Consider the following 25,604-nt stretch of genomic DNA (forward strand, 5'->3'; position numbering starts at 1 on the left):
CCCCAATACTGATAGAGGTACATACTGTGGTCCTAGGCTACCATACCGAATTTTTAGATTTGGCAATTTCCAAAATTTAAGGGGTGGGCCAAGGTACCCCTCCCAAATTTTTCAAGGGGTGCATTAATATACCCATGTCTTATGAAAGGGAATGGACCCCTGTATACGCCCATATAACCATATAGGGTAATAACACCTCATCCAAGGGGATAAATTAGGTCAAAAACCCCCGAAATTTGACTTTTTGGCAATTTTTTACCCATGAAAGGGAACGACATAGACACCCAATACTGATAGAGGTACATACTATGGTCCTAGGCTACCATACCAAATTTTTAGATTTGGCAATTTCCAAAATTTAAGGGGGGTGGTCCTATGTACCCCTGCCAAAATTTAGGGGGTGGGCCATGGTACCCCTGCCAAAATTTAGAGGGGGTGGTCCTATGTACCCCTAGGTCATTGACCCCGGCCAGGGACCATGGGTCCTGAGGCAGGGACCCAGGGGCCAAAAAGTTCGGCAAAGTGCAGCCAATACTACTTTTCTCTCCCGACAACATTTAATTAACACCTCAAAATGCACATGATAATATTTCTTCAATCCCACTATTTGCCATGAGAACCCCAACAAATACTACGAAGCTAATTAGAGTATGCATTCCACCAAGTCTAAGAGTGAAATTCATTAACTCCTACGGGTAAGACCACATGATATCAACAGCAATTCGATACAGAGCCTGATCAGCTGTGAAAACTACATGCTGCTGACCTGCTTCCTCAGTCGTTTCGCCTCCATCATTGTTGTCATTACTGTGTCTGATTTTCCAGTTGTCATGTTATACTCTGTTCAAAATAAGAAACGAATTGACATATAGACAAAAACTCTGCTGCCACATAATGAGTATCCCACTGAAGTGTCCTCTATAACTCTTTTTCATTAGAGAGGGTAGAGTTATAGAGGACGCCTTAGCGGCATACTCATGATGTGGCAGGGCCGCGGTGGCTCAGTGGTAGAGCGTTCACCTCTGGTGCATGGGGTCCCGGGTTTGATCCCAGCCCCCGCCAAGTGAACTTTGCGGTGGACAAACACCGTGTGCGTGGGTTTTCTCAGGGTTCTCCCGTTTCCTCCCACTTTCTTCATTCCACCATTTCATTCATTTCTCACAATCACCGTCTCCTTTAGCCTAACCGGCATAACCGTGGGACGTAAAACTCAAAGATTTCATTTCATTTTCTCATGATGTGGCAACAGAGTAACAGTTTTCCTCTAAATACCAATTCGTTTCTTATTTTGAAAAGAGTATAATTGCTGAATGATTCCCGAGACATTGAAGGAAATGTCTAAAAATAGTGGCGTAACATAATTTAAAGACATTCCCAATTTCAGGCGCTCATATCTCAGTTTGCCCAACAATGACAGAGTGTCACCCGACAAATTCTTGCTTAATACACTCAAATCGATAAGATACAGCAAAAGAACTTTGGACGTACGACAATTCGGGTTCAAAAATAAATAAAATAATAAACGTTAACATTTAGTTTTGAACCTGGTAACACTGCTGGCATTTATTGTATTCTTTCAAACTGAAGATGGGGTAATGTTAGAGACATTGATATTCATCCATAGGGTTAGGACTTTATTGCACTATAAATGCGGGGAAAATGCAAAATAAAAAATGCAATTATGCACTAAAAATCTAAGTTGCAATTATGCACTGAGTTGCAATAAACAACGAAAATCGTATGAAGGTTTTCGAACTGGAATGCATGGCAGTTGACTGCAAATAACGATTTGTACATTGAAAAGGTTCTTTCAGTTTCTACAGAAACCACCGGAGCATATTCGAAATAGACCATATCACTTATTCCTAGATCACTTTCTAATTTGGGCAGTACAAATTTTCTGCCTGAAAGAGTGTCCACTACCGCACACAAAACATGGTAACCTGAGTTTTTTTCAATACATCTGTCATTTTTCTTGACAGTACCAGTCCTACTTCCCCAGGAACACTTTCTAATGCACTTACTGCATTTTTGATTGAGCCAATTGAAGTTGTCAACTTTTCTCCAGATTTCTCTAAGGAAGTAATCGCACCTGGTAGAAATCCAAAATTAGATTGAATGTACGCAAGCTTACCTTGAATTTCAGGATTGGCCAGTATCTATTGTGCAGTTCGAATCGCGGAAGCTTCGGAGGGTTCGAAAGAGGCAATCGTTTTCTTCACAGCTTCGAAGTTTTGACAATAGTATTTACAGGCTTTTAGCCACGTTCCCCACCTGGTAAGAATGGGGCTAAGTGATAGAGGGAGTTCAGGATGCTCAGACTTAAAAGCAGCTACACGTGATGGAGCCTTAGTGAACACTTTTTTTACACTTCCTATGAGTTTATTAACATCAGGGAACTGCACACGTATCTCTTCAGCCACTCTGTGGCAACCATGCTCGAGGCACGTAATGTGAATCATTTTCGAATATAGTGCCTGCAACGAGTTCGCTGCTTTTACCATATAAGTTACTGTGCAGCATCGGTCACAAAGAGCAGCACGTTTTTGTAAAGGACGCCATTAGGCCATAAGAGATGCATTGATTTATCAACTAACTTACTAATCGTGGAATAATTGACCTTTTCCAGAACTTCGCAATTCAAAAGAAATGTTTTACCCGGCCCACCTTCCTGCATCACTCCAACAACATCATTCACTACATTTCGTCCCTCCGAATCACACGTTTCATTCATGGACACCCATATTTTCTTTCCGTCCACTTCTTGTCTAATACACTGCATTGTTTTCTCCTAAAGGTTGTTCACGTAATTCTTCCTTAATGTGGAAGAATCAGGCAGGGGTTTACAAGTGTATTTTTCCAAAAAGCCACGCAATGTCATGTTGTCCACTTTGTTCAACGGAATGTCAGCACAAATAAATGCTTCGGACAAATCTTCGAAAAAAACAGAATGATTTTTGGATGTACCACACTGCGGGACAAGTTGTTTCGCGGCGTTTGCCTCTCGTTTCGCACGTAACTTAAGTCCCCGTGTGTGTTTATCCCTTGAAACATGCTGTTCAACGGTAAATTTTCTTTCGGCTGAAACTGCCGTATCACACACCTTGCAGTAGAGAACACTTCCATCTGTTTTCACCTCCAAATTTACTCACAAATCGTTTAAGTTTGGAAGCAGTACTCTCTTTTATCTTCGGCATTTTAACCAGATAAACTGCAGAATTAGGCGTCTACCAACAGCTCACCAAAACAGTGAATGCCAAGGTCACTGAACTCTTACTCCTTCGCTTCATGTGACTAATCGCCAGAGACTGCAGTCTGCGGACATTGGCCACGCCTACTCCAACGAGTTTTGGAACTAGAATCGGAAGCATTCTGCTTCAATTTATTGTTTTTATAAGAAAACTGAGAATTATGCAGTTAAAAGTAAGAATAAATACTAAATATGCATGTAAAATGCCCAAAAAACTGTTAAAAAAAATGCACAAACAAGTTTGTCTTAAATTATTTATTTTTAATAAAACAGGATTTATAACGCAACGAGCAATGTTTATACTAATACAGAAAAAAGATGCAAAATCATCAATATCCTAACGCTATTCATCTACATACCGAATTTGATTGTTCTAGGATTAACGGTTTCTGAGATATTGAAGGAAATATCTAAAAATAGTGGCGTAGCTTGATTTAAAGACACTCCCAGTTTCAGGCGCCCATATCTCAGTTTGCCCAACAATGACAGAGCGGCACCTGGCAGATTCTTGTTTAACACACTAAAATCGCGAAGAAACAGCGGAAAAACTTTGGGCGTACCGCATTTACAGGTTCACTAAATTTTACCCCTTTGGCTACCGGACTATTTTGGAAAAGATTACTATAAAATACATCCTGTATCAGAAGAAATAAGATAAAAGCGAAAAGGTGGTAAAGTTTACATCTGAATTATTAAACTGTATCATTCTGTATACAAATCTTAGTTAAAAGATTACGTCACGGCATAACATAAGCAACGATTTGAAGAAACATAATTATTAAATGAGAATGAAAACATGTAAGCCTGTAACACTTCCCCTTCAATTTGCGTACCCTGAAGAAAGTAATAATTACAAAGTAATAAAAAAAATGAACGATATCAGGACAGCACTATAGCAAGGGCACCGATTTCTTTGTAAATTTGGGAAGGGGGGCATTCAGATGCAGAAGGTATATAGTATATGAAGATTTTTAAGACAAATTGCACTCAAATTATACCAAATATTGTATATTCATAAATATAATAGTGGGGCCCACATGAGTTTTGGGGAACCGCCCCCCCCCCCGCAGGATCGGCGCCCTTGCACTTAACAAAAAGTGTCTTACGTTGATATTTTGAACAAACTTGTAGGTGATTTAGTGCCAGAAGATGGACATGATTAAACCTTCGTTTTATTTATTTATTTTTAAAGGCAAAAAGACAATTTTCAGGGTTATAACTTTGCAAAGTATTTCATTTACTTTCCACGTACGAGTAATTTTATTTCAATACGAGAAAAACACAAAATTATGAGTTTTGAGCGAACACAACTTTTAAAAGGGCATCAGTAAAATAAATAAGCTATTTTGGAATTAAGTAATTAATTATATCATAGTATATGTGTAAATGTACATTCTAAATGTACATGTACATCCTATAGAAACATATTGCAAATATGTAATTTTTGTTGCCTTCGTTTTCTTGTAATTTTCTAAAAGTTTTATTCTGTTGACTGATGCCATATTTGACTCAATTAAAGTATTACGGTTCACAAATCGAAGATTACGGAAGTTCATCATTAATATACAAATATTTTTTTAAAAAAAATTAATTACATACCTTTTTAGGTAGTATGGGAAATACAGTTTTTGGTGCTTCTAACAAGAAGTAAATCATTTTATGCACGAATGAGCAAAGCGTTCTCAATTAAATTAATTGTGCAAACAAATTGTAAGAATTTCATACAAAGTTGTGAGTCAATTTAAACATTCTTTACAGCGTACTTTTTTTTAAAGCAGTGGGGGTAATGTTCACTCTTCACTCTAGCCTCTTCCTGGCTACAAGTCTAATAGTATATAATAGAAATGAATGAAATATTTCTCTTTAAGTTGTATAAAGGGTATAGTGTTGAAAAATTGAATTGCGGGCAAGCTTCGAAGACTAGCAGCATTTACCTAATTGGAAACACAAGGTTAAAACTGAAGATGTTTGCATGTTTACTGTATTTCCATCGTAATACATCACCAACACTACCATTACTAATAATTAAACACGAATTTTGCTATTACTAATAACTAAACTAAGTAAAAATAAATTAGTGATTATGGACACTTACCTCGTCATTAATACTTTCTGGAGTTGCTCGCTGCAACAAGAAGAATCTTTAGAACTTTTCAGAATCTTTAGTAGGAATCTAGAAAGTTCATCTGAAGAAAAATTTTGTGCCACCATAAGTTCTGTGTACATATTTCATCTACCATTTGAAGATTTCACTACACTAAACACTCGTTCTGGCTGGTATAGCAAGAATATACTTCATGATTTTGAACTGAGGATTGAGTATAGCTCGCTCCCCCCAGTGATTTTTAACGAATCATAGTGATTCTAACGATTCATACTAGTTCATAATGAATCGGAATTGCATGTTATAAAGATTTAAGATGTAAAGGCGTATTTTCATGTGTCCTTTACCTCCGTGAGTTGCGAGCGATTGTGCTAAACAGCCAATGAAATCACGCATCGGAGATGGCGCGCTACACTTGCGTCAGAGTAGAAATTTGTTCAATTCTGACGGAAGTAGCGCGCGTACACTATTGTATTCACTGACTAACATGGCGGAAGTCTCAAACTTTCTATTTTACGCATGCGCATTAGCTAGGGAGTAGTAATTTGGCGCAATACACGCACGGATGTATGAAAACGAAAATAATTTACGGTGAATACGCTACATGTGATGCTTCCGTTCTAACGCGGGCATGAAAATCCGCCTTAAATCTTGTGGTAAGGAATTTTTAATATAAGTAGTAGTAGTAGTAGTAGTAGCGGTAGTAGTAGTAGCAGTAGCAGTAGTAGTAGTAGCAGTAGCAATAGTAGTAGTAGTTAGTAGCAATAGTAGTAGTGGGAACGGGTTAGAAGCCCCGCAGGAGTTGGTTGGGTTCAGTTCTCGATATAAGTAGTAGTAGTGACTCTTCCAGTTCCGGTGATAAAGAACTGGAGGGAGCGGGCTATACACAAGCCTGAACTGATTTGGTGCTTCTACTTTTTCGAAAAGTTTACTTCATAATTTGCAACTATTATTGTCCTTCCTATGAAGTGTTGATCTTACAGAATAAGAAACTTATTGTGCATTCCATTTCTACACATATTTATCTTAAGTTTCATTTCCAACTTTGTCAAAGCATTAAATGTTGTTGCTACGTGCTAGTACAGACACAACAATATGAAAAGAAGTTAAATTTGTCCTTTAGTTACGATAAAAAAAAAATATTTCTTTTACATATAACTCCTTTGGAATAGAAAGCATAGGAGATAAAACAGAATTTCTGAAGAAACTATTGAAGAAAGGAAGAGTAAGGACATACAAGAAAGCGACTAGAAGAGCATTAATTTTAGTGAAAAGGAAGGGGGAAAAAAGAAAGAAAGATTCAACTAACGAGAAAGGAGTAGTGTATAGAAATTAGATGTGAAAATGGGAAATGAATTACATAAGGTAACAGGAAAGAGGTTAGAAGAGAGGATAAAATAGAAGAAAACGTTATAGATTGAAGAGTGATGATAACGCAGTATATAAGCACGTAAGAGAAACAGGAGAAGAAATAGACTGGAAAGATGTGGAAGGATTTGAAAGGGAAAGAAGAAACACTATAGAAAAGTGGAAAGAGCCGGAGTGAATATGAAGAGAAGAAGAGGGAGAGAAACTGATGAATTAAGAAAAATGATTTTGAATAGAGGAAAAAGGAATGAAAAAGATAAATCAGGTGTGTTTTTCATTTAAAGTTTAGAAAAAATTAAATGAAATCATGAAGTTTTACGACCCACGGTTATGCCGGCTAGGCTAAAGGAGACGGTGATGGGAAATGAAGGAAATGGTGGAATGAAACGGAGAATCCCTAGAAAACTCACAAACATGGTGTTAGTTCACCACAAAATTCACTTGGCGCGAGCTGGGATCGAACCAAGAACTCCATGCGCCAGACCTGAACTCTGTACCACTGAGCTACCGCGGTCCCCATTTAAAGTTTAGAAAATCCTTATTAAAGTTAGAGATATATATACAATAACGCAGATGTGCTAATTAAAATTTGAATGTTTAGAAAAGTGAAAGCATGGACCATTAAAAGCTGAGATATGTATGCAATCAAAAGTTGTTAAAAATGAAAGGAAAAATCGCATAGGTTCTTACAGGCGACCTCTTCCCATTTGCTGAGATATGTATAAGCTGTAGCATTTAGATTTTATTTAATAATGTGTCTGATGAAGGCAATGATACTTGCCGAAACTGTAACGCTGTTATTTATTAAAAGTGATTTGCTTTGGTCAGAATTTATTTTTATTAAAGCAACGCAGTTTCAAAGCTAACATGAACATCATTCAGATAATTATTTTAATCAATTAGTTGGAATCTGTACATTTAGTTCGTTACCCCGTAGACCCTTGTGTATCCGGAGCAGTGTCCGGAGATACTGCAACCTTAGGAGAATTACTGAATGACCTCAGAGAAACCGGTAAACGAGTATGACTAACGTGTTGACTATATAATATTGATCATATGACTGGTAATTTTAGGGTTCGATCTAACTTTTTCACATTAAACTTGCACTAAAATATGTATATACACTAAAATATTTAAAACAGTGCACTGTTTATTTACAGATCACGAAAATATGCTTAATATTGCAATTATACATAAATGTGTGATACATATCACAATAGACTTACTTTAAGCGGCAATCAAAACACTCACAAAATACAAGCGTAATAAATAACATGACAGTACTTTACCCCCAGATACTTAGTAGACAATGAGATTACCCTGAGCGAATTATTTTACCTTAACAGTCGTTGTTCTACCTGTGAATAATGAAGCTACTACAAACGTAACAGTGTAATGAAATATTTATTAGGATCACGCAAGTGTAACCTATAATATTGTGATGTTAGTACGTCTGTAAGCTCAAATATAACTCCTCATGATAACTCTCGAACGGAAGCGACAATTTAAATTCCTTTCTGCCGGTAGATAGCTAAAGCGATTATCTTACCGATTATATTTATAGAGTCAATTTGTTAACATTTTAACGGCAAATTATGTTTGTCCGTTAATGCATACTATAACTTTTGAACCGAAGCGAATTTTGGAATTCTGCTTTTCTTTTCTTTTATTTCGTTATCTTGACCAGGTTCGTTAACAGAGTAAATCCATTAGCATCTGAACGGGTTATGACGAATTACAGGTTGTGGGCATTGAAACTGAAACACCTGATAGAAAGCCATAATTTGTATTTCGCCTTTGGCGGCCAGTTCCTGCAACAACACGACTTTGGAAGGATCGATAAAGGTTCTGCACCGTTTACAGAAGAATTTTCATCCACTACTCTTGAAGAGCAGTGACAAGTTCAGCACGTGCACGTGTTGGAGGGTAAAGTTTCCTCACTCGCTCCTCTAACAAACCCCATACAGACAATGAGATCTGGCGATGCCGTTGAGGTCTGGCGATTGAGCGGGCCAGGGCACATGTTCAACCTCGCTGTCATGCTAGTCGAACCATTCTGTGACAAGTTTAGCAGTATAAACAAGTCGGTATTCATCCTGGAACATTGCACCACCGTCCAAGAAAGTGATCGAACCATAGGGGCAAATGGTCCTCCAGAACGATCCAATAGTCCTTGGCAGTGATATGACCCTCTAGAACATTTAGTGGGACCAAAGTCTGCACGATATTGTACCTGAAGCCATCACGGATCCGCCTCCATGTTTGACTGTGAGCACCAAGCAATCTGGGTCGTATGCATCAGACGGGCTTCTCCAGATGAACATTCTCCCTGTTGTTTGGAAAACAATGCAGCTAGACTTATCCCAGAATATGACACGTTTCAGATCATCCAACGTCCAGATTTTATGCTTCTGGCACCACTGAACCCGCTTGGCAGTATTTGTACTACTGATGGAAGGCTTCAGTATAGCAACCTTGCCATGGATCTTGACCTTACACAGGTATTGACGGACTGTTTTCTTGCACATAAGTTTTGTGAGGGTGTACTCAGTTCTGTGGTGATTGCCGATGCGGTGGTTTTTCGTTTTGGTGCAGAATTTGTGTTTTTCTTAACTTTTTGATTTTTTTGCAATAAATATCTAGAGCAATTATCTAGGAGAATTTCGTTACCGTTAGCATTTAACAAGTAACCGTGACTTACATCCGTTCGATACTCTACATATTTCGTCGTTAGATGTCAGCAAACGTCCTCCAACGGTTGACATCAACCAGACGAAATCGAAATTTCCTATGTGTGATCCTTTTTACTTGTCTACCAGTTTATTTTAGCTAATACGAAAAGAAATTTGTTGAAAATATAAAAACACTCACTAAAATAGATAAGGGATTAAGTTGGCCATCTTTTCAATTCGTCATATGCTTATATTTAACCTTATATCTGTCTGATCTTGCTAATTATACATGTCTTGTTATTAGTTCATAAATTATATACATATTCTGTGTAACTGTAACTTTTAAGAACTAAGTATATTGATGAATGACTTATAATTGGAACTAAAGTTTTTATTTTATGATTAATATAATGCTTACTTTTAAAAATATTTCTTCATACAGCAATCCAACGTGGTTTACGGATAAAGTAAACATCAACATTGAACCGTATGCAGCTGATCCAACTGGAAATACTACTTTTGTTGTCGCCATTACGGTATATAGGAATATATCAAAATTCCTTCCTTTACGATATCTTACCAAGCTTGAGTAAGTATGCTTGCTTTTTTAAAAATTACAATTTTAATCATAGTGTGTATAAACAGTGTATATTAAATATATATAAGCTTCTGTGACCATCACCTGCAACAATCAGTACAAATAAAATGAACTTCTAAGTATATTTTTGTAATACCAATATCTCGGTGGAATAACCAATAGGCGTATCTCAAATTTCATTAACTATATTTTTGTAACCTGTAACGCGATCTCCACCCATTATTTGCACAGTTGATTGAATGGAGCCGTCGTTAGGTAGAACAAATGTACCCTTCGGGCACATCCACACTTATACGAATAGCAGGTTCCGAAATTAATATTTAACCCACAAACGCCCCTTGTGCCACCAGTGACCCACTTTATTTTTCACTACGTTACATGGGCTATATCATTCATTTAGCCGAAAGCCCGTTGTTCCACTTCAGGCACACTACCCGTTCTCTTGTTGTACGAATTTCGTCCAGTTTTCTTCTCAGGTTTTCGATGTAACACGGTATTGTTCAATGCAGTTGCTAACGAATAAAACTGGTCTTGGGCGTTTGTGGGTTAAAGCACAAACAATTTTAAATAAATATATAGTAATCCTGAGTTCTAAATAACGTGAAAAATTATTAGAACGATTGCAGCTATTACTCATAAATATACTTAATAGTATGATTAATCGGGAAAATAATATTCGTTGTTCTAATCATCAAATTTATGACAAAATCAGTAAAGAAATACATATAATGACTGCCGATAAAGAATTCCATCCAAAGAGGCTACTTCAATAGACAAATATATTTTCAGCAATTAAGGACATAACATTAACTTACTAGAAAAATTACATATCATCTGTAAGAATTTTTAAATATGAACAATTCATAGTAAATTATATCAAACTTATTTTTTATAATTGATAAATACAGTAATTAACTCACCAATATTTTGAAAACAACATTCCTCCTTGTTATTTGTATACCCTGGGCATGGAACTTCACATAGAACATGTATTACACGATCAAATGGAAACACAAACTTGGTTAACTTTAAACGTAGCACCTAATAACCATAACTTCCTTCACTCATATACCGATCCTCAATCGTATTATTAGAATATAATAGTATCATTCATTAAAATTTTAATTTTCTGAACTTTGCCTTCAAGATACAAAATAATAACTGGTTGCTTATTAATGGATTTTACCCATTTCGAACAAAATTCTAAACTCAGGATCTCTCAGACTTCTACCTTGGGATTCAACAGCTAAAGTGCTTTGCCTACAAGCAGAAATTCAACGTGGGAAGGTAGTTCACCCAAATTCCGCTGTTGGCGCTGTTATGATGTGAAGCTAATTTTATATATTTATTTTTTTAAAACTCTAAATGAACACATCGTTACAAACACCAATATCGTCGGTGGAATAGCCAATAGGCGTATCTCAAATTTCATTAACTACATTTTTGTAAGACCAATATCGTCGGTGGAATAACCAATAGGCGTGTCTCAAATTTCATTAACTATATTTTTGTAAGATCAATATCGTCGATGGAATAACCAATAGGCGTATCTTAAATTTAATTAACTATATGTTTGTAATACCAATACCGTCGCTGGAATAACCCAAATTTCATTACTTTATTTTACTTTACTCCATGCCTTTTCGTGATAGGGCAAATCTACTTCTGTTTTCTCATTGGCACGATATCTTAAGGAATGAAGCCTCCGTTCCCTCTGATCGGTAGATCTCGTAAAAATCGTATCAGGTACCAGTATTAACTCAAAATAATATTTTTTTGAGATAATATATATTGATATATTCCAACGATAATATATATTGAAACACAGTATTTACACGTCAACAATTAAATTACTTCTTTCCTCTCTCTCTTGTATTTCAGTAATGGTGTGGAAATTGAGCACGAGTTCAACTCTAAACTTGTGACAGTGGAATTTAGCAAAGAAGGACGAAAAATTGGAATTATTCCGGGTACTATTAAAGTATCAATTGACTTCGATCATTTTACAAAGGAATACAACAGTCGAGACTGGAATACTACATGTGGATTGGCTACACTAACAAGTGTTCCTTATCTGTGGGATTTTAACACCTGCAAGCTTAAGCTACGCAATACCAGTATTACGAGATGTGAATGTGACAGACCTGGTGTATATGCGGTACTACTAACAACACATGTAACTCCTGTAAGTTGAGAATATACCGTATATATATTTTTTGTCAGTGCATAAATGTGTTTCATTTATTTAATATGTATGTTTACATCTAAAATAATCGACAAGTGTCTGAAATAATAATTAAGATTGTCTTTTTCAAACGTTTTCCAGAATTTTATTCAACTCCATATCCCTAAAAGTTTGAAAATTAAATAATATTTTCTACCGTCCAAAAATAAAAGACTGTATCTGCTGAAAACTTGATTTAGAAAAGTGTGATTTTCTATTCAGCTAAATTTAGGGATAAATGACATTAAGCCTTATATCTGTGATGAAGTTACCTTTATCATTGAAATGGCTTCCTGCTTTCGAGGGCGCCGATCCCCCAATGTTAATGTGGGCCCAAGTATCTTTTTGCAAATATGTACAGTATTATTATTGCTATATGTATTTTATGAATATACTATATTTGACATAATTTTAATTCAGTTTGTCGTAAAACCCTCATGTATATATTCTTAGATACATCTCTGAATGCTCTCCCCCAAAGTAACAGAGAATTCGGCGCTCTTACCTGCTTTTGCCATTTTATACTCCATGCTCATATGATTTGCCTATCATTAATAAATCAATTTCAACCAAATCTACAGATGCAATCTTTTGCTTTTTTCACTTTATTTTTTAGATCTAATCTATGGAACTACGAAAGCTTTATATTAAAAAAAAAAAAAAGTTAATATATCATATTTAACCAAAATATAAATGATAAAGCAACAATATCTTAATTATTAGATATTTGCTGCAGAAAATTAAAGTTCCTTTTTTTAATTTTTTATTATATAGGGTGTTTCAAAAGTCTGGAACCATAGGCCAACTCCGTTGTGACTAAAGATACACAAGAAAATGGAAAGAGAGAAAATTCTTTTAAAAATAAATGGTTTTCAATCTAAAATGCTCGAACTTTTCTAAATGCAACAGCCGTTGGGGATCTACACTAGTAAGACACCCTATGTTAGATTAATGATAAATGAAAAAGAAACGTTGTAACTTCAGCAAGCTTTTGAATTGAACGTAAGGGCACAGAAAAATGACACAAGTAATGTGTATTGTGTAAGAGAATTTAGAACACCTCGAGTCCGTTTCTGAACAATACTATATTGTGGTATAATGAGGTTGCAAGAAAACAGCTTGCTTGCTTTACTGGCAAAATTGTTTCTTCATTTAATATAGGACGGCACTTCACCAGCGTGGAGCCCAAACTACTAACAAACTACTGTATAAAAATCACTATTTTAGATTCAAAAGCACCTATTTCCAACAACTTTCCTTATTTTTATTTTTATTTGCCTTTATTAAATACGAAGTGGTCTGTAGTCCTGAACTCTTGATACGCCATGCATTATGCATGGTCTGCAGTACTTCTATAATTTCACATTTAAATTTTGTGCAAACGAAAACTACTATTTCTTCTATAAAATCACGAAATATTCAGGAATTATCCAGAATTGAGTTATTGGAAAACGTAATTATTTGTTAAAGGTAGTGTTTGTGATTAAATTGATAAACGATATCAATAGGGCCATTCTATTTTATTAGATTTTATAAATGCAGCAAAACTTCCAGTACTCAAAGCAGTACGTGATGAAACCAAAATTTTATCCTGCACTGGAAAGACGTAGCTTTCAGACAGTACTCACGTTAAATGTCACAACGTAGTAGGAACAAAAACAGATCCTACTAAGGCAGAAAGAAAAGTTGTTTGAAATAACTATGGTAAACTTGTGGCAGGTGATTCATCAAGTGATCAAATGCAATACACAGTGGCGTATTTAGGGGGGTGGCTTCCGGGCTTAAGCCCCCCCCCCCCGAAATCTTACTTAGTATAGTAAAGTAAATGAAATATCTTGCAGAATTTTCACATTTCCAGGCAAAGCCCACCCCGAAAGTTAGCAAAGCCCCTCCCGAAACAAAATCGTAAATACGCCACTGGCAATACATAAGACAAATTATAGGCTAATCATGAGTTTACACGCACTTTCGAGAACGAAATATCATATCAAAGTCGGGTAAAGAAAAATTATTGTCTTCTTAGTCAATGAGAGAATACACGGCTGCCGCAAAGTGGAGAGACGAAAATTAGGTTATAGAGACTGAAACAGGAGAAATTAAATATGTGGTTTGAAGAAAATGTTATAGATGGAGTAAACATGCAACAAGAGGATGAGCAAAAATGCTAGAGCACAAACAGTAAGAACATACTAATGAATGCAGAGAAGAATTTAGATAGAACTTCAGGAAAGTGCTAAAAATACAATAAAAGAGACGTGGTTGCGGAATGAGGAAGTTTAAGAAACTATTAACGCAAAGAGAGAAGCAAAGAAAAAGTTGGATGATTCTAAGACATAAGAGAATAAAGGTGGCTTCAAGACAGCCAGAGAAGATGCAAAGAGTGCAGTGGCAAAAAGCAGTAAAGCAAAGAGTGCAATTACAGAAAAGAATAAAGGAATGATTTACAAAAGTTGGAAGAAGTTGGGGTTGTTCTAGAAAATTCCCGTAATGCCCTTTTTAATGTTTGAATCCATAATACAATGTCTACATTTTAGTTCCATTGAGACAATACATATCCTGCGATTACTATAGCTTCAGAAGCTATTATAAATTCGAATTGGCATTCCCTTAAAGAACAATGAATTTTGTTTTCTCCTTGTGAAATTACGGAAAATGTCCAAGTTATACGGACCAGATATTAAAAGTGGAAGTGGTAAGTTTATAACTTCTGGTTTCAATATAGGAGATTGGACTTTCACTTAAAATACTGACTCCATATAAAATATCCGATACTTACTCCCTATTTCTTACCATTCTCACTCCATGACGACAATATTGAAACCGGAAATGAATATTTATGTCACTTCAACTTATAATAGTTCGCTTAAATCCGAGATTGAACCTTCTCTTGGGACACTGATTTCATAGTAAAATAAAAGAAAGAAAGAAAGAAAGAAAATTGCATTTTTGCTATCTGTAGGTATAATAGTTTCTGGTACATGACAATCAATATTGCAATCGAAAATGGTAGTACTACTTCCAGTTTCAGTAATATATTAGACCTGAGAAGTCAACTATTTTGTATATATATATATATATATATATATATATATATATATATATATATATATAATCCTTTTCTTATTGTCTAGTATCGATTTTGTACTTTGAATACCAATTCATGCACTTTGCAAATTATTTCTCTCTTGCTTTTAAATAACAATAAAAATTTAAAAAAACAAATATTATAATATTTTCAGCTGACAAGAAACCAAAGTTCACGAAAGCTTTGGTAATTTGTTTAGTTTTGAAGTCAATTGAGTTTTATTTCCTGATATTTACATTGTTAAGTACAAAAAAAGGACTTTATTAAAAGAAACGGATGAAATGTCCATCAAATGATACGGTGTACGACAAATCTCTTTTGTAATATAACATTTCTGAGTTTACCTTCATCTACTCTTTTCAAAGAGTAAATTGATAGCTGAAGCATTGTGCATTCAAGGATTTAGTTTTTAAAAAAATAATGGAAATATGAATTTCAGGACTTTCTAAATTCTACCATCTACGTATATTTATAAACTTACGTGAATAATCTGTGAAATTTTCTTTAGAAATTAAGTGAAAATTCCAAACACTATTGAGAGTATAATATTAAACACGTTCTTATATACTAAAATAATTTTCTAACAAACAATTTTGGTCTCTTTAAGTAATTCCTATTATTGTAGACTACAAACATGAAGACGATAGTACATATTTTTGGATGGTTAGTTCTCTAAAAGGTCCTATAACATTATTTCAAGTGAATCGCAATTTAATTATTCAGATAACATAATTATGAGTTGTTTTCTTTCACAGCCTGTGATGAGTATGCCTTGGAATTATCATGTTGTGGTGGTTGTGGGATGTGCTTGCTGCTTAATCCAAACGGTGTTGACATTAATCTTACTTTTACCTTATTGGTGGCATCATCGTACCTGTCTTATCTACTTAAAAGTGCAATGTTGTACTGCAACAACAGGTGCCATGGCAGTCTTCCTGTACGCTGTGAGAGACTCAGTGCCAAAGGTACGAATTTATTATAATTAAAAAATATATTTTCTTGACTTATTTTTTTTCTGATTTATAAATTATAACATTAAAATCACACTTTCAAAATAATGTTATAAAATTAACTTAAAATGACCTAAGAGTTTCAGAACTTTTATAGATGTTTATTGTTAGCTACCTTTCAGATAGTTTTCTTTTTGTTGTTTTAAGAATTTTCACCATGTTTTCATTTATCGACTTACACAGAGAAACTCAGTATTAAAATCATCATTATAGGTATTCTGTCATTATTGGTAGGTCACTTACTGAACTGAAATGCTTCTATGCTCCAGTCATCAGCTAACCTCTTCGTCTTCGCGTACGATTTTTTTTATACCGTTCATCAACTATATCCTCCTTTGGCCCCTTCCTCTCTTTCCTACCATCTACCCTTTAGCATCTCCCTCAGATACAGTTCGTTCTCAGCCAATGTCCCAACCAGTTTATCTTCCTCCTTTCAATTATATCTAAAATTGTTTTCTTGTACACCCACCGTTCCAAACATCCTATTATTAGTTTTCCGCTCGATTTGTTAACTCTATCCATTCTTCTCCACCTACACATTTCGAAAATTTCCAATTTCTTTCCATCGATTTTGATTAATGTCCATGTTTCTACTCCACATGAAGCATTTAATGAATAATTTTCTCTATTTATCCAAGGACACAAAAAAGACTTTTCTTCCTTCTAGGGGCTCCTTTCGTCATTCCTACTCTTGCTTGTATTTTAAGTTCGCACTTCATAACATCACTAATAATACTACCCAGGTATCGAAAACTAATAATCGGTTCGATTTTCTCCCCTCTTACTTCTATATTTGACACCGACTGTTTCTTCCCCATCACTATGGCTTTTGTCTTTCTAACATTTATTTTCATCCCATATTCTTCACAGTCCTTCCTTAAATTCTCTAACATTTTATTGATTTTCTTTTGAGTTCCGGTATAAGCAAAATGTATACATTTAATCATTCTATCACCTACACAAGTACCGTCTTCATTGCGTAGACTCTTTTCCAGTATTTCTCCTAGACAGATATTAAATAATGTTCACGAGAAATATTCCTGTCGAATTCCCCTTTCTATTCCACTGTCTTCTGTCATCTCTTTTTCTTGTCTAAGATTTACTTCTTGGCTCATACATAAGTTTTTATGGGTCTTCCATCTTTCCATGACAACTCAACCTCCAGTTTAAACTTTAAAAGCCCTTTCTTGATCAATAAATACAACATATACCCCTTTACCTTTTTATATGAATCTTTCATTGAATACCCTTAATAAGCCAATTGCATCCTTTGTGTCCTTACTTCTCCTAAACCCGAACTGTTCCTTCTCAATTTCTTCATTTGTTTTTACATGCAACTTTCTATTAAGTCAGCACAAAACGAGCATTTTTAATGTGAAGGTTGACTGAATCGTTTTTGTTGTTAGGACCAGCTGATGAGGACGGGAAAAAGGATTTATTGACCGGTACCGGTTCACGGACTCTCTAGTCCATACAATCAGTTGGGCCTAACGTGACCGACTGGAAATTCCTAAACATACTCAAAATGACATATGAGTGAATGGTTAGAACATTATCCTGTTGTTTTTAATATGCATGCAATCTTAGGTATACTTTAATAGAATGAGACCATGTATTGAGTAATTTTACACTTCTACCTAGGACGTATTAGAGTGGATTTTCCTGAATTAGCAGTATAGCATAGCAATGGATATTGCAGTTTCATGACCTGAACTACGAGTATTTTAAGCATTACTACGTACGTTATATCTGTGTTCATCGTCAGAACTTAAACATTAGAATAATTAACTGTTTTGACAATTTGACAACTGTTTTGACAAGTAAAGTCCATTTGTTGTTCTTGTTCTTTTTCTTTATCATTACTGTATTTTCATTTCAGTCTTCCTATCCTTATGTTTCAACAAGTCTGGAAGCCTTTCTCCTGGTAGGAATGTCGTCACATCTTAGTAAGTTGTTAATCGTTTACACAGAAGTTTCACCCATAACAAACGTAAAACATCTTAAAGAGACAGTGGTCAGCATAATTACAGGTAATTCTATCTTAGTATTATCAATCCTCACTTTGAAGCTACATAGCGTAACGGAAGCAAATACTTGTTAATATTATTTGTACATCCTTCAAAAGACCTGCTGCACATGATGAATGATATATTGTCAAAACCATAACAAAATAGTAATATCATTAGTGTTTGCTTTGGTTAGATTTTATTTATGTTTAAAGTGACTATAATTTATGAAAAACCTTCTATTTACTTACATATTTCTTTCTTTCACTAGATTTAAAATGGTGGAACAATGGTTCTCTAACATCTGAATTCAAATTGTTCTAACAATAGCATCATTTCCTCTTAAAATATCAACAATTACCACCAATACTCGTATATTTATTTTCTCCACTAGATATAAGAAAATGAAAATCTGAATTCAAATTGTCGGTCTATCAGACTGTTACACCTCTAAACAATAGCATCATTTCCTCTTAAAATATCACTAATTACCACCAGTATATTTATTTTCTCTACTAAATATAAGAAAATGAACATCTTAATTCAAACTGTCGATCTATCAGGCTCTTACAACTCTAAACAATAGCATAATTTCCTCACAAAATATCAACAATTACCACCAATACTCGTATATTTATTTTCTCCACTAGATATAAGTAAATGAAAATCTTAATTCAAATTGTCGGTCTACCAGACTGTTACACCTCTAAACAATTGTATAATTTCCTCTTAAAATATCAAACATTACCACCAATATATTTATTTTCTCCACTAAATATAAGAAAATGAAAATCTTAATTCAAACTGTCGATCTATCAGACTGTTACTACTCTAAACAATTGCATCATTTCCTCTTAAAACATCTGTTACTATCACTAATGTTTATTTCACCATAAACTTTTATCCTACCACTTCAGCTAATTTATTAATTCATGACTCAGTGCATCTCATAATATACAGCTTACAATATAATATTGTTTGTTTTTTTCAATGGTGCATCTGTGAATTCACATAGCACTCTTAGTCTACTTCAATGTTATCAATTATTAAGTACTGTATAAAGTCACATAAAATACCCATTCCATTAATATTTTCTGTTTTCATCTTTGTTACAAGAAATTATAGCCACCATTGACATCCTTTCTAAACTTCTAGTTTTCCAATCTGACACCATTATTTATGTTAATTTCAACAATAAAATATTTAGTGTGTGAATTTGAACAATACAACTTACATGTTACTTAATTTGAGAAGTACATATCACGTACTATTTTATCAACTTAATTTCAACTATATAACATATCTATTTATCATGTTTAATTTGAATAGTTCTCACCCATATTTATGTGAATCTCAACTGTACAACTTATATATTGTGCAATATTCATTTGAAAGTACTCATTCGTCTATTATGTAAATTTGGGCAATACAACTTACATACATTATCTTAAATTTAAACAATACAATTTCCTTGTTATATGACAACATACCAATAAAGTAAAATGACTATTGTAGTGAATTATGTATCGCAATTTACTGCATATTCATTGAACGCTTTATATTTAGTACACTTACTTCTTTATTATTAGTTTTTAAGCAATCGATGTACCAGTAACGTAGTGTATTAATCAGTTTCATTGTCATTTTTGTGTTAGTAATCGGATTAGTAACTAGAAGTACTGCACCAGAACCTTAAATATTATGAGTTCTAGTTTAACATACTTACACAAAAGCTTTCAGTGAAACACTAGTAACTAGGCTTAGAAAGAGAATGAGTCATTATCTGTCTTGGAAATAATCCTTCGGAATTCGTGCTTAGAGTAAAGAGGTCGAAATTACGAGGACTTGTTGCTTTTCGTTATAACATTTTTCACTCAGAAAATGCGTAGGTGTTTTATGAAAAGCTATTATCACCAAAAAGTATTTTTATCATGTGAAGAAATGTCTGTATTACAGAAACATTAAAACTTCTTTCGTTCTTGACATTATAATAGTTTAGAAATTCAATGTTGGATAGCATCAGTTTGGCACAGGTTTAATTACACTAATGAAACGAAAATTCACTGGTTTGCTGTTACGTACAGGAGTTCGTTTTCCATAGATTTTACATATTCTACAAGTATCTCTAAGACTCATAAAATAATATGAAACAAACATTAAAACTATAGTAATTCATTTGTAAATACTAATTATTTATTTCGGTTAGTTCTACACTAATATCACATTTTACAGGTATATTTCGTTAAAAACACTTCTTTTGTTATTACTGCATCAAAAAATATACTCAAGATGCCTTGCATACAACTGTGTATAGGCAGTGAATAATTAAGTTGCGAGAAGAAGGATGTTCATCTCATTTTGTCAGAAAAATTTTCTTTGCCAATAGACGGGATGTATCCAAAGTCTGGAGTCATAGGCCAACTCCGTTATGATTAAAGGATCGAGAAAATGGAAAGACAGAAAAGTTGTTGGAAATAGATGATTTCCAGTCCAAAATGGTGGAAGTTTTACAATTGCACCAGGCATTGGGGCTCCACATTGGTAAGGCGCCCTATATTAAATAGAAAAACAACGTTCAACAGGCTGTTCCCGTGGACCCTCATCATATGAGCAATGCATCATTAACTGACTTAAGGTGTGCAAGGTTCCCCGTACATAACAATGTACATGTGTCCGGTGTCTTTTTCGTAAGCTTTTACAGCTCAAACATTCAAACAGCCCGCTAAAATGCGAATGTTACCTTTTCATTTAACATAAGGAGTCTTACTAGCGTGGAGTCCAAACGGCTGGTGTAGTTGGAAAAAATCTACCACTTACATTGAAGACTACCTATTTCCAACAACTTTCATCTTTATCCATTTTTCTATATCTTTACTCATAACAAAGTTGCCCTATGGTCTCAGATTTTTAATAATACACCCGCTATTAATTTGACTGAATATTTACATATTTGAATTTGTCTTCTAAGTGGAAAACTTGAAAGCGTATTTTCGTCCATAAAACTATTTTTAAAAAAACTAATAATCCTGCCCCTCATCATGATTTATATTTGCAAGTTTTCACATATTAACCTGTTTAAGAATTTAAGACACTATACAATACTAGTAGGTAACTTAAATTTTAATCTATAATTATATCATCAAGGTGTGCCGGTATTGGCAGTATTTTGCAACCACCTGGCGCATCATTCAACTGGCTGGCATCTGAAATCATGGTGGCTCGTGTGCGGCACAATGATCTTCAACATCTTTGTAGCTTCTGCCGCGATTATGATGGTCATGTTTATATTTCTGTATTACAATGTGATGCAGAAATTAAAACTGTTAGCATCTATGAACATTGGAAAAAGCAAAGTTGTTGGGAAAAGGTAAGGACAATAGTTCAAATAATTTTTCACATTACTTAAGTATTAGATTCTTAGTTTCGTTTTCATCTTCTTTCAAATCAAACATTTTCTTCAATGTTTTAAATATTGCAGTAGCATTGACTTCATTATACATTGTCATTAATTTGTTCCCCCCAAAAAATAATTGTGACTTTCTAATTAGAAATACATCTAACTCAATACAAGGCATTGGGACTGGATAGAGCACTGAAACGAATTAATTTATTATAACTAGTTCCTTTAGGTGTTTTACAAACGAGTATAATGGTCTTAGGCTTATTTCACGACCAAAAGTATTGACTTTGTCGAAAGTAATACAATGATTTTAAATAACAATTTAATTCACAAATCTCGTAAGTTCATGTAAATTATGATATATGGGACGAGAAATGTAAATAATTCTCTGAAGTACAAGTATTCTAAAGTATCAATCTCATTTAAAATTCGTACAGTATCTTAATCAGTTTTAAATTGAAAAAATACGTTAATCAATTTTTAATTGAAAAAATACTTTCACATCAATAAAAATAACCAATAAAAGTAATATTGATTTTATTAAAAATCATACATTTTAGTCAAAGGTTTCTCCATTCGTGATTCACATAAAACCTCTAAGCCTTGTAACAATATTGTGAGAAATAGGTAAATTGTATATATTTTTGTATCTTATTCACAGAAACAGTTTTATAAAAATGTGATCATGTTAAACAAATAGATAAATTAAGAAGTTAGTATTTCACTTTATGACCTACTAAACACATTTTCCTTGTTTACTTTGCTAAGGTATAAAAATCTAAATGTTTCACAACTTACATCATTCTGTATACAATTTCTACTTGTATTATTATTATATATTTTTAACAATTACCTATTTTGAAATTGTTACTTTTACCAAGCTTGATGATAAACTGTCAGTATTAATATCTTTTAGAATAAGTTTGACATTATTCCATTCCTAGTGATAAGTTACATGCTTAAATGCATTCTGATATAAAATATCAAGAACAGAGAAAAACACAAAGTTAGTAAATATTTCATACTAACAATATAACAAGAGTAACAATATAACAATATATTATTTTAACAAAAGAGACACTGACCAAAGCTTAAAACTTTACTTTATTTTAAATTATAATTTGTAACTGTTTCGGATATCTAGCATATCCTTCTTCAGACACGATCGAAATTAATGAAAATACAGACATATATATAAATGTTGTTATAACAGAGTTTAAATTCTTTAACCGTCATATATATATTCATTGTTATAAAAAAAATTTAAATTCTTTTAACAGTCATATATAGTCATTGTTGTACTTTTTTATTTTTATTTATTTATTTATTTTTCTTATTTACCGAGGCCTTCAGCCCATCCTGTAAGTCTTCGTGTTCACTTTCCAATTAATCACTTCCTTTATTTTTGGTTCTTATAAGGGCCCTTTATTTTTATTTATTTATTTATTTATTTATTTATTTATTTTTCTTCTCTATGTTATTCAAACTTCCTTGCCATGATTCATTAATTGGTAAGCCCCCTGTCCAGTTCATCAGTTTATCTCTTCCTACCTTCTTTATCCAATCCGCTTCTTTCCACTTCCTTATTATCATTCTTTTCTCCATCTCCAATACTTCCGTCTTATCCCAATTAATTGCGTGATTCGTCTCCTTAACATGTTTGTATATGGCATTGGTATCTTTTTTCTTCCTAACATCATCTTTCATCATCATCCTAACATAATTGGAAAGTGAACACGAAGACTTACAGGATGGGCTGAAGGCCTCGGTAAATAAGAAAAATAAATAAATAAATAAAAATAAAAAAGTACAACAATGACTCTATATATGACTGTTAAAAGAATTTAAAATTTTTTTTATAACAATGAATATATATATGACGGTTAAAGAATTTAAACTCTGTTATAACAACATTTATATATATGTCTGTATTTTCATTAATTTCGATCGTGTCTGAAGAAGGATATGCTAGATATCCGAAACAGTTACAAATTATAATTTAAAATAAAGTAAAGTTTTAAGCTTTGGTCAGTGTCTCTTTTGTTAAAACAATTAATCCAAAGCCATGAATAGTCTTAATATATTATTATCGTAATTAAATTAGTAACATTATAATGTATCAGAGTAGCTTATAATCAAGAGAGTTGTAAGTAAATTTAAAACGCTAATGAAGAATTACTAATTACGCAATTAGATAATATATGATAATTTCGTATGTAGACCATACTTAAATAAATTTGATCTATATACGAACCATATAATTAGTATATAATTACTAAAAGTATAGTATATAATTATGCTAGTTATATAATTAGTAAAAATAACAAATTCTTCATTAACGTTTTAAATTTGCATATACCTCTGTTATCAATTTACTAGGTATTTTATTATATCTAGGAATAATCGTGTGCTGTATGGAATTGTTTTAGTTCTACTTGTTCATGGATAAAGATATAAAATAGTAATAGCATCAGTATTTCGAATTTTTTTGACCAGGGTTTATAATGAAACTGAGTTGTTTTAATTGTTGTTTTATTTTTTAGATTTTAAATACTTTTCTAATACAATGAAATTCCAGTTATCCGGATGAGTTCAGATCGTAATTCTGACATGTAGAATGAGGATAATTAGAAAAAAACATTTTTTTAAAATATTGTGATGTGAGGTAAACAAACCTCTAAAATCGATGTTGTTTATTATAAAAGTAGGCCTAATGTATAATGAAAATCAAATCACTTTTAGTACAAACATTTAAAATTATACAGAAAATTCCAATTAAATATAACCTTTAATTTTTATTTTAATAGTAATTTCAAAGAAATTATATTTTTACGAACGAATAATACAATCTACATTTTAGTATTTTCAATTTTGCTGATAGCGATCTGGATCTTTGATGATCCGAATAATTAGAGTTGTGATGTTTGGTGTCTACTATATTAGTTTCGTTTCTCCATCATAAGATCCATGTAGCTTTCAATTACTGCATTAAACATATTTTTGCTACTTTTAAATTTATTACAACTTTTTCTTTTATTTTCTAACTCGTATCTTAAATACTATATTTTGCGAGGAAACATTCTTTAAAAATTCGAATGAAATAGTTACATTTCTATTTGCATTAAATAGTTACATGAAATATTTAATGAATAGTTTCTATTAGCATGAAATAGTTACATTTGTCAATTCTATTTGCAAAGTTACACGTTGATATACATTCTTCATTCAATAATATACTTTTAATAGTGATCACATTTTCGTCTAGTATGTCACACTTTAGAATGTCTTCGTAAGTTTTACTTTTTCTTTGATGCTAACTGTGCATCATAGTTTGAAAATGCTGTTGATATAACTGCTCCATTCAACACTACTTCATTGGTACTAATTTACTTCTACTTGTTATTCCCGTTTAAATGAAAGGATGGTTGATTTGATGCCAACTTTGTTTCTTACATGTTCCATTTATTTTCAGTATATCATTGAAATGTATTCCTTAATTCTTACGTTTTAATTGAATAAACTCAACATTCAGGTATGAAAATAGTTTGTTATAAATAGATATTTAGTTAATTCCTATTCGAGATTCCATAGATATTCTATTATAGAAAGCAATGCTTAAAAAGAGTCTCGTTCTTACTTTTCAGAGTAGGATTGTTACAGTGCGCAGCTATAATATTTTCTACAACTGTGGTGATGGAGACAGCTAGCATTTTCTACATAAATGTTCCGCACATAGTTTGCCATTACTTTTTTAGTTTCATGAGTGCATTGCTGGTAAGTATAATTGCTCGTAACTACTGTTATATTCGTCTATTTTTAATTTTCCCCACCTTTTTTTTACCTTCTTTGATAGAACCACGTTTGGTTTTCCTTTACTGCGCTATTCC

General features: G+C 33.3%; 1 protein-coding gene across 1 annotated transcript in view; it reads left to right on the forward strand.

The window, feature by feature from the left end:
- LOC145676060 (uncharacterized) overlaps positions 1-25,604 on the forward strand; it is a 1,660,834-nt gene that overhangs the window by 1,606,585 nt on the left and 28,645 nt on the right. Inside the window, exons 17-22 of the mRNA XM_081746923.1 lie at positions 9,837-9,983; positions 11,874-12,177; positions 16,057-16,266; positions 18,191-18,341; positions 21,462-21,684; positions 25,362-25,491. Of these exons, the coding sequence (XP_081603049.1) occupies positions 9,837-9,983; positions 11,874-12,177; positions 16,057-16,266; positions 18,191-18,341; positions 21,462-21,684; positions 25,362-25,491 (1,165 nt within the window). The remainder of the gene's footprint in view (positions 1-9,836; positions 9,984-11,873; positions 12,178-16,056; positions 16,267-18,190; positions 18,342-21,461; positions 21,685-25,361; positions 25,492-25,604) is intronic.

The sequence above is a fragment of the Thermobia domestica genome, chromosome 18 (genome assembly GCF_964235325.1).
Source record: "Thermobia domestica chromosome 18, izTheDome1.hap1.1, whole genome shotgun sequence".
NCBI classification, from domain to species: Eukaryota; Metazoa; Arthropoda; class Insecta; order Zygentoma; family Lepismatidae; genus Thermobia; species Thermobia domestica.